Source organism: Chrysochloris asiatica, unplaced genomic scaffold (genome assembly GCF_000296735.1).
Source record: "Chrysochloris asiatica unplaced genomic scaffold, ChrAsi1.0 scaffold00072, whole genome shotgun sequence".
Lineage (NCBI taxonomy): Eukaryota > Metazoa > Chordata > Mammalia > Afrosoricida > Chrysochloridae > Chrysochloris > Chrysochloris asiatica.
This window is the reverse complement of record NW_006408590.1, coordinates 9,693,463-9,704,360: the sequence shown is the minus strand read 5'-3', so window position 1 is coordinate 9,704,360 and position 10,898 is coordinate 9,693,463. Positions and strand designations below refer to the sequence as shown.

The following is a 10,898-nucleotide window of genomic DNA, read 5'->3' as shown; positions in this document are numbered from 1 at the left end:
CGTTACGTATTTAGTCACCTCAGTTGAGTAATTCAATATTTCCTGGGGTTCAACCACATGATTTGTGACTCTACATTCTTAGCAAGTTGGAACTGTACCATTGTGAACCGTGGACTCCTTTCTCTGTGAGTCACTGGAACATCCAGAGCCCAGATACTGTCTTTTGAAACATGTACATATATTTCAATTATACTAAGGTCTTGACACCTCACTTTCATATACAGTATTTCCAGGCTTTTACCAAGTAGGCAAGGTAGTGGATAGATATCATCATTGTGCAGATGAAATGTTAATATTGTTGGTAAAGTGGGACAATGTATTTGACTTTATCAGACGCATACCATTTGCATGAAAAGGCAGAGTTTCTTTGGCTCTTTGTTCATTCAAGTGCATTGCATGCCTATTTTGATAGACTTAGGCATCCTGTTTAATCTGTCAATAAAACCTTGCACTGTCCACAGTGTTTTGCAAGCAGATTTGGGATTTGGACTACAACAACTGATCATTGGTAGAAATATACCATATATACACATGGAAATTACAAAAATACATTTTATTTATAGCTGATTTTTTTTTTTTTTTTAAGTAACAAAAACTAACGCTATGAAAGATCAACCAGCATACCAAAAGGACACTACCTAATATCACCTGAACAAGAGATTCGTTTGGGGATTTCATCTCCAGTACTTTTCAAAAAGGGCGATTTGCCATTGGGGAATACGACAGCTTCTTTGAAAAGTCTGTGCTTCGATAGTTTTGAGTGTCACAATCAGTTCCATTTCTACTCTTCTCTCATATCTTAAATTCCCACCTTCTTCTCTTAGTAAAGACCAAAGAAACTCATGAGGAGAATGGAAAGATGGGCTCAGAAGGGGAGGGAAACTGCTGAAGCTAAATGGATCATGGGCTGAAATACCTCATTCTCCAGCAGACACCAAGTAAGGCCCCAAAACTGTACACAGCTCCCAAATCTGGTGAGAAAACCAAAGAATTCCCTCCCTCTCCCCTACTAAAGTCAGTAGTAATGCTTTGAGGGTTTGTGAATCATTGACGCCTTCAATGTTACAAGGTTACATCTTCTTGCTGGAGCTCAAGAGGCCGATTTCCCATGCCAGGGAGGGTGATTTCCTACATCCTGCTCAAAAGGTTGTTATTGTTAAGTGCCGTTGAGTCAGTTCCAACTTATAGTGATCCATATAGGGTTTCCGAGGAGCAACTCGTGAACTTGAATCTCTGACCTTGTGGTTCAAATCGACTTTGCAGTCAGTACATTAACTCGCAGCATCACACCAGGTCACCCTGTTATTTCAGCAAATGTCCTCTGTGTCCATGAACTATAGATATCTGACTAACTCCATACACTTTGAAAAATGTTACTGACACTTAACACAAAGCAACCGATTTTCTACATTCGTAAGATTCTATACACACTTGCTGCAACTTAGGGAGAGTGTGGGTCCCCCACTCCAGTTTCTAACAGGCACCTATTACTGTTTCCTTTTGTAGCACTTGGCAGCACATGCTGGACACGATTGTTGAATAGACAGAGGTTTTCTTATAAAAGTCGGTGAACTATTATTCTAAAAAAGAGGGATGCTCCATTCTCAGGCCATCTTCAATGCAGGGCATAGAAACACCTCCACACATAACTGTTTTTCTTTTGTAGGATCCTAAAAGCTCTTAGCACCTATGTTCTTTCAGTTCAATTCCAACTTGTAAGGTACTCTGTTTCCAAATGACAACACCTTTTCAAAACCCCATCTACACAAATCCACCATCCCTTCTCATTTCCTTTCTTCCTTGGCTTTTGTTTAATCAATGGGGGAGGGAGGAGAGTCAGGGCTATTTATAGGCACAGCCACTGATAGTACTGATTTTCCTGCAACTCATTTGACTTTGAATCTGAACTTCTGAAAGAAAAGGACTCAAGTTCCTTAGCTGGAGTCAGCACCTCCCTCATAGGCTGGAGATGATTTTTACGAAGACAGTCAGGGCTGAATGAAAGAGAGTACAGTCTGGTGCTTAATCCACACTTCTGCATTGGGTTGAACACAGAAATAGAGTTAACATGCAGAGGTCACTGAAGATAGAGCTAGATTCTCCCCCCGGTGATTCATTAAAATGTGGCATTGCACAGGAACCTGTAGATTAGCTAGTACCTTTTGTGACTAACGCTCCACAGGGAAACATACCCACGCTTCTTACATTTAACACAACACAATGTCAAACATAAGAACCCAAGCAGGGACTTTTGACACATGATTAGTTGAATGAGCCAAGAAGCCAGTCAGTTAAGAGTTTTCTGTTTCTCAGAAGTACCACAGTTCACTTTATCAGAAATGGAGGGTGAGCAGCACATGTCTTTGCCTTCTCACAAGTCCCAACATGGTAGGCTTGAGAAATCTCAAGACTGTTTCCTCAGAGTTTAGAAGTCAAGAGACCCCTAGTAGCAAGGCATTAGACCTGGAACTCAAACATGTCTGTCTGCTTCTTGGCCAGTTTGGCCACCTCTTCCCGAATGGCCTTGACGAGGGCTGCCGTGGAGATGTTGGTCAGAGGTGTGTCGGAAGGGTCGTTCTCTGCAAGGCTCTGCTGCGAAGCTGCGGCGGAGGGCACTGGGGCCTGCTCCAAGCTAGGGTGTAGGTTCGATGGCTGGCTGTACTGGCGAGGCAGCCTTGATGGTGAATTCTGCTGATAACGTGACCGGGGGTAAGCTTCAATGTATCCTGGGAGGGGGACCTGCAGAGGACATTGGGGGAGAAGGACCTAGGATTAGGTAGGCATTCAAGTCACAGGATGGACACAATACTGGAAGCAGGAGGGATCTGGGACAAGGATAGACATTTACAAGCAAATGGAGGCCAGGTACCATATCCTGGAACAACACCTATCATGAGTTTGTTTAGAAAACCGATAATTTGGATTCACTGAACATGCTGGTTGAATGAGTTAACTAGGTGTTTACTCTTGCTGAAGACACATGAGTCTATCTGGCTATCTTATTAATAAGCACAATCCTGCAAACAGAACTGTTACTATTTATGGGTCACAAAGGAACTTGGGATGTATTATTATTAATAATAACAAACACTGACTGACCACTTACTATGTGCTAAGACCTCTCTATGCATTGTTGTTGTTGTGAAGTGCTGTTGAGTCAATTCTGACCCTGTATAGGGTTTCTGAGAAGTGGCTGGTGAGTTTGAACCGTCAAGTCCCTTTGCAGTCCAGTGCTTATCCTGCAGTACCACACCAGGATTCCTAAGATGCATTATCACATTTAATTCTCAAACCACCTATGAGACAGATATTGTTATCTTTATTTTATAGATGAGGAGACTGAAAGAAAAGCATGATTCTGTAATTTAAGATGACACAGTTAATAAGTCCGGCTTGGCAAGCTCGTGTGTGTCAGAGAACAGAGCCCATAGGGGTTTCAATAGCTGACTTTTGGAAGCAGATCACCAGTTATTTTTTCTGAGCCACTTCTAGGTGGAACTTGAACCTCCAACCTTTTGGTTGACAGCTAAGTGCTTCACCATTTGCACCACCAAGGACCCCATGGGGTCACCATGAGCTGAAATCGACTCGACTGCAGTTGGTACTGGGAAGCCACGTTGTGTACAGGTCTGGCTGGCTGCAAGTGTGGGAATTAGTCATTGTACTGTTGTTGTTAACTGCTGTTGAATCAGTTCCTAATTATAGAGACCCTCTATAGTGTTTCCAAGGAGCGGCTGGTGGGTCTGAACTGCCGACCTTGAGGTTAGCAGTCCAGTGCTTAACCTACCATGCCACAGCAGGACTCCACTCACTGTACTTGTTGTTGTTATGTACTGTTGAGTGGGTTCCGACTTATAGTGACCCTGTGTAGGGTTTCCAAGGAGCAGCTGGTGGATTTGAACTGCCAACCTTGTGGCTTGTAGTCTAGTGCTGATCCACAGCATCACACCAGAAGTCCAATCACTGTACTACAATGTCTTAAATGTGGGTATGATCTTAATTTCGTAAAAAAGTGTTCTTTCCTTTAAAAGTGGAGGACACACAGTTCTATGCTTAAATGTATGGAAACTTCAACTGAGAGGGGCAGGTTTATGATTTGGGACTCAGGCCCAGCTTCCCCACAGAGCTACTGCCACACTTGGGGATAGTGCTCCAGGTAGCTCTCACAAGGCTTGATATCCCTTGTTAGGTGGAGCACTGGGCAGTAAGTGCTTGTGGACACAGTCAAACACAGGGAACAAAGCATGTGTGGGGAGTCAGGCAGAAGAGGCAACGGGGCTGAGTCTGGAAGACGAATACGCCGGGAAGACAAGGTAGGGAGGGGCATTTCAGGCAAAGGGAAAGCAAAGGGATGGGTACAGGGTAGAGTGTACCCAGGGAGGTCCAGTGAGTTTGGTCTGATCTGAGAGGGAGGAACTCCAGGAAGAGACCAGGTAGGTCCAGACTGTAGAGCTTTGGACTGCCAGCCGAAGGAATGTGGATTTCTCTGGTGCAGCCTAGTCCATTATCTTCCTAACACTTAGGAATACAGCATATTCCCATTCTTAACAGAAATGCTTCCCAGGCCCTGAATGAAGCTGGAATGGGATGGGATTGAGTGATGGCTGAGACACTTTGGGTAGGGGAATGCGCAGTATGAAACTAGTGCTGCCCACTCGCACCCCAAAATGATGTTCAGAGAAGGCAAGTTTCCTAAGGACTGGGACACAGCTGAAGTCTCACCTGGGAACCACCTAGGCATGGTAGACTGTGGAGTTATGTGCTGTGGAGTCAGTTCTGACTCATAGAGACCTTATATAGGGTTTCCGAGGCTGTAAATCATTACAGGAGCAGAAAGCCTCATTTTTTTCCCGTGGAATGACTGGTAGTTTCAAACTGCTGACCTTGAGGTTAGCAGCCCTACTCATAACCACTATGCTATAGAGCTCCTGGTAGGCTGAGGGGCGGTCTGTGTTTTAGAAAGGGCACTCTGGAGGCAGGGAGGAGGTGAGTTATGAGGACACCTCAGCAGTCCAGGCAAGAACCTGAGGGTGGGTAGACATAATGGGAAGGATGCCCCTAGTTCGGGACTTTAATTTCTCCACAAGATTTCAAGGCAAAAAGAGAAAGACAACGAGGCCAATAGGTGCCAATGGCAGTGTTTATACAGAAGGGCTGGTATGTTTCACTGAGCCTTATGGGAAAACCAGAGTTTGACTGATCAGTTCTTGGGCCATAAGAGCTGGAGCTGCACAGGTGACTGGGGCTAATGGAGAGCCAAAGCCAGGACACGGAACCCACACTTCAGATCGCAGCCTTGCCTTCCTTCCTTCCTTCCGGGAGACCTTCCCTAGCCCTGTCTCAGACTGGGGCTCTCTGTTAGAGGCTCCCATGAAGTTTCTCAAGCATGAAAGTCATCACTCATCACATATTCAACCATCTCAGACCACCAACTTGGTGATGACAGGAACCCTGTCCCTCTCTCACTATGGCACACCACTGTCCAGGATTGTGCATGGACATAGGGGTTCTCTCAGTGTTCTGAATTTGAAATTCAGTGATGGATGGTCAGCTGGTGCCAAATGTTTGTGAAGAAAGCTGTCAGATCCTTCTTTCCATGATTTACAATCTAGCTAACTGCACTTGTCAGGAGTTGAAAGAGTTAATACTGACTCTTGAGACTTCCCTCAACTCTACTACATTAAACCTTGATGCTGGGGGTTGGGACAGGTAAAGGACACTTGATCCCATTGGAATGGGCTCAGGATAATATTAGGAAGTTGGGTAAATACCAAGAGGAGGAGGTGATGCACATAGGAGCCATCATACCTTGTCAGTCACAATTCAGGGCTGGCTAATTTCATTCCTCCCCTAGCCAGCGCCCATGGCAGACATCACCAATTGATCACAACATACTTTCCTGCTGAGCCTGGAAACTCCCTCCCATCTCTTCTCCAGACAGAGTCAATCCAAGGTAGCACCAAGATGAAATCTACTTGCTATCCTAGGAGTAGGCAATTTTATCTAAGCTAGCTCCTTATACTGAGATACCTGGGATCATAAAAGTCAGACATCTAAATGACGATAGGGGCTTCTTCTTTATCATGCGGACATGCAAGATGTGCGTTATCCCTCCCCTAATCTGGTATCTAAGGAGGCCTGGTGGCGATACAAGATAAGCACTGGATTGCTAACCACAAGGTTGGAAGTTCAAACCCACCTGCTGTTCCCTTTGAGAAAGAGGAGACTTTCTGCCCCTGTAAAGGTTTATAGCTTTGGAAACCCTCAACAGAGTTGCTATGAGTCAGAATAGACTCTATCGCAATGGGTTTTGGTTTACTGTGGTATCTTTCTCAAGCTAGTCTCTTCTGAGTTCCCTGCACTTTTTTTTTTTGGATCTTTTTATTGTGAATTGAGTGAAGGTGTATAAAACAGATCATCAGTTTGACATTCCACAATTCATTTCATCTCAAGTGCAATGCCCTCAATGTAACATCACTCAGCCCACTTCCTGTGTTCCTTGTTTCCATTTCTGCATCTTTCCTGACCCTTCTGAATTTTGTCCTGAGGTAAATGCTGCCCTGTGGATCTCAAGTGGTTGACCATGCTATGGCGTGCATACCTCACTAGTGTTATTGCCCCCGCACACCCATGTACCTATCTATTTCTTGGCTGACAATGGAGCACAGGACTGAGTTCAGAAACAGAGCTGAAGGGACCAAAGGGTCTGCCAGTCTCTATCTGACCAGCAAGCCTGGTCTTGTTTTATGATTTTGAATTTTGTTTCATTTTTCTCCCACTCTATCCAGTACCTTCCAATGTGATCTTTTTCAGACTTGCACGCGCCTTTTGGGAGCCATAAATCACCTCTTCTTTCAACTTGGTCCCAGATGGCCCAGCTCTATGCATGGACATGTCTCCCTACTTAACTGCAGGTGGTAACTGGGCTCCAGAAAAGCCCCACTTAGGCTGCATCAACCACCTTCCTCTTAATTTAAACAACTAATAGGAAACTGGTTCTCTCTTACATTGAGGTGGATGAGCCAGAATAATAGAGCTGTCCAGTTAGGAAGGTTAGGTTAGGGTTTGTTGAGTTCCTTCATCTTTGAGATGATGTGAACACAAAGGCATCTGGATGTATCTATAAACCTGGCTATGTTTTTACTGTAAGTGTCTTGAGGGCAAGGGTTAAGGTTTTGGAAAGTATTTGTGCAGACTCACGCAGAGTACCCAGGGTAATACTCAGCACACCGTCAGGGATGCAGGCCTGGTGCCAAAAGAACAAACAGATCTGTGTTGGAAGAAGTGCAGCCAGGATGGCCAAACTTCGTCTCTCATACTTCAGACATATTGCCAGGAGAGATCAGTTGCTGGAGAAGGATATCATCATGTTGGTAAGGTGGAGGGTCAGAAAAAATGAGGAAGATCCTCAGCGAGATGGACTGGCAAAGTGGCAGCATCAATGGGCTCAAGCGTAGCAACAATTGTGAGGTTGGCCCAGGACCTGGCAGTGTTTTTCTGTTGTGCATAGGGTTGCTATGAGGTAATGACTTGATGGCACCTAACAACAACAACCACCACCTCTGGAATGTTACATTATGGTTACATCATAAGTGGAACAGTCTCACTGGCTCTGAAATGACCAACTAATACCCAGTGACTTTAACTACTGAAAACAGATGAGAATGACAAACCAAAGCAAGGCTAAAGGTTTGTGTAGGCAATCTCATCAGGTCTGCTCTTCCAACTTATTTACTTCAACTTTACAAACAATTCTAATGAGTGAGCACAATGGGGAAAGTCCATTTAAGGATCCTGGTGTGCACTGTGGGATAAAGCACTGGACCGCAAGGTTGGTTTGAACCATAAGGTCAGAGGTTCAAACTCACCAGCCTCTCCTTGGAAACTGTAGATAGGGTTACTATGAGTGGGAACTGACTTGATGTCACTTAACAACAACAATATAGGAATCAGTTTCTAAGTTCTGCCACAAGGCCAACAGAGGTAAGGAGGGCTGTTCCCCCCTATGCTAATGATGGAGGCACTATGTCCTCCCTTTTTTTGATCTGATGTGGTCCTCCTCTCTTTCCACATCATCACCGGGTCTTTGGAACCTAACCATGGTGACAAGTGATGAATGGGTGTATTTAAGAAGAGAGAAGGGGACTAGGGTAAACCAGTCCTCAGATGAAATCAAGCAGGAAGCCTTGTAGACACGAGAGGTATCAACAACAGTGTGAGTCTCTAAGAGTTAATTTTTTCCTGCTATTTCATCTAACATTTTACAGAATTTCAAAGCTAAAAGAAACACATTAAGTAAAGGCTTTGTTGTTGTTGGTAAGTGCTGTTGAGTAGGTCTCAATAATGACCCTGTATACAGTTTCCAAGAAGCAGTTGTTGGGTTTGAACCATAGACCTTGTAGTTAGCAGTGCAGTGTTTCTCTTACAGCAGCACCACACCAGGATGTCAAATAAAGTCTTTAGTGCCAAACAGATGTAGGTTTAAATTCTGGCTATGGCACTTAGGAGCTTTGTCACCTTAGACAATTCAGGTCACCTAATTCGGTCTCAGTTTTCTCATCTGTGAAATGGGAATTATCAAAATATTAATTAATATCTACCTGACAGGATTGTTGTGAAGATTAAACAGGACAATATAAACATTTAAAATATTGATTGGCACAAGAGCAACAAATGGGAATTATTATAAAAAATGGTAAGAAATGACTAAGGTTATCATGCTAGGAAAGGCAGAAAGTGGACCTGAAGGCAGATCTCAAGTTTTCCCAACCAAAGGTTGCTGTTAGGTGCCATCAAGTTGATTTTTTACTCACAGCAACGCCAGGTCACAGAGTAGACCTGCCCCACAGGGCTTTCTGGGCTGTAATCTTTATAGGAACATCACTACCTCTTTCTCCCATGGAGCCACTGGGTGGGTTTGAACTTCCAACCTTTCAGTTAGCCACCGCGGGCTTAACTGGTGCACCACTACAGCTCCTTCCATCCAGAGGGCGCCTCACCTTATTGTGGCGGTGGTGGTATGCTGTGGAGTTGGTTCTGCCTCATCGTGACCCTGTACAGGGTTTCTGAAGCTGTAAGTCTTCACAGGAGCAGAAAGCTTCATCTTTCTCCTGCAGAGCGGCTGGTGGATTCAAACTGCTAACCTACGTTTGACCTACAACATCTCCAGGGGTCCTTATCATATCATCTCCTTAAAAATGGCCAACTTTGGCCACCTAGTTGGTGGGAGGGGCTGAGGTAATACAACACCAGAATCTTAACCTTTTATCCCATTTTCTCCCTGAAGCGTTAAAAGCAGAGGAAGCTTTGTGAGGGAATCAACAAAGGTCTCACCGAGTCGGCCCACTGGCCCGGGAGCTCGTTCTCTCCTGCGTAGGACATCCAGGCCTGGTTTCTGTAGGATGAAGGAGGTGTTGGGATGAAGTAGCCAGTGAAGCCAGGTCTGTTGGCAGCTGGGATGGCAAACACTGCCGGCACCGTATTACCTGGCAGGGTGGAGATGGACAGGGCAGGTTAGGAGAGGCTCATGGCAGAGGTCCAGCCACTCAAGAGCCTAACAAAGGCTTCCTGACTGGCTGTTCCCTTTGGAGTCTTGTGAAATCAAGTCTAATTGGAGTGGGACTTGTCCTGACGCTCACACTGGCTGGGAGACATAGCTCCATCTAAGGTATGGTGGCCCCTGGTCATGATGGTTGAGACCCCAGGTAGTTCAGCAATAGGGAGGAGTTCTCCCTTATTTATGGGACATTTCCAGGGTTGTCATGTACAGCTGAGCGGAGATAGTGTGCTGCCCCAGGGCACCTGACCTAGGACCCAAGTAAGATTAAAATCCAGTCACTGTTCTCTTTGCTTGTGCTGGGGTCTGCATTCTCCCAGAGAAAGGGAAGTCTTGTAATAATTTCACCAAAATGCAGTGTGGACTAGTAGTGCCCAGGACTTTTCCATTCTTTCATCCTCTAAAGAGGGAGATGTGGGCCCAGCCATCACCTCACCCACTGAGTCTGCATGTCTACAAGCTGAAGGCAGGCAAGGACATGAGGATGGGAGGACTCCGCATTGGTCCCAGTGATGCTGACCCTCACTGGGAGCCTCAGCCCTGCTCACCTGCCATTTAATATGCAGGGCATCATCTGAGACCTAATTTAGGCCGCCTGTGGCTGGTTTTCTGAAGAAGTAATGGCTCTGCATGAATTCCCACCAATCCTCCCCACCCTCCAACATCCCTGACCTGCTGGCTAGAGGAAATGACAGAGTCCAGGTATTTTCCTTTCTGAGGAATGCATTTTTAAAAGAGCCAAGGAAAGAGTCAAAATAATGAATTTCACTGGTGGAATTTCAGGACACAGTAAATGCTTTGATTATGCTGACAATTGTGTGTTTACCTAAAAGTTATAGTTTGAATAAATGAAAAAGCAAATTGGAATATCCATATAATGGAATATTAGTCAGTCATAAAGAGGAAGGAAGTACTGGTACATGCTACAATTGACTCAAACTTTGAAAACATGTTAAATTAAAGAAGTCACACATTACATGATTCCATTTCTATGACACATTTGGAAGAGGTAAATCCATCAAGACAGAGAGCATTCTAGGGGCTGGGGGAGGATGAGGGAGGAATGGGGAAGGACTGTTTAATGGTTATGGGGTTTCCTTTAGGGTTTGAAAATGATGGAGTTGATGGTTGGACAATATTACAGATGTACTAAATGCCACTGAATTGTACACTTAAACATGATTAATGGTTGATTCTATGTTACTTGAATGTTACCTCAATACAAACAATTAGAACATACATAAACTTTTAATGATCATTTCAGCATTGTTTGCAATACTCCAAAATTATGAACATCTAATGATATTCATTATGGAAGCTTAAATGAATTAACTAGATCTAT

At 44.6% G+C, this 10,898-nt stretch overlaps 1 protein-coding gene across 1 annotated transcript in view; it reads right to left on the bottom strand.

Moving 5' to 3' along the window:
* Window positions 1-1,292: 1,292 nt before the first annotated feature.
* The window catches only part of KIAA1549L (KIAA1549-like ortholog), a 136,479-nt gene continuing 126,873 nt past the window's right edge, over window positions 1,293-10,898 (bottom strand). The window contains 2 exon segments of the mRNA XM_006864909.1: window positions 1,293-2,739; window positions 9,334-9,485. Coding sequence (XP_006864971.1) covers window positions 2,458-2,739; window positions 9,334-9,485 — 434 coding nt within the window. The 3' untranslated portion in view covers window positions 1,293-2,457.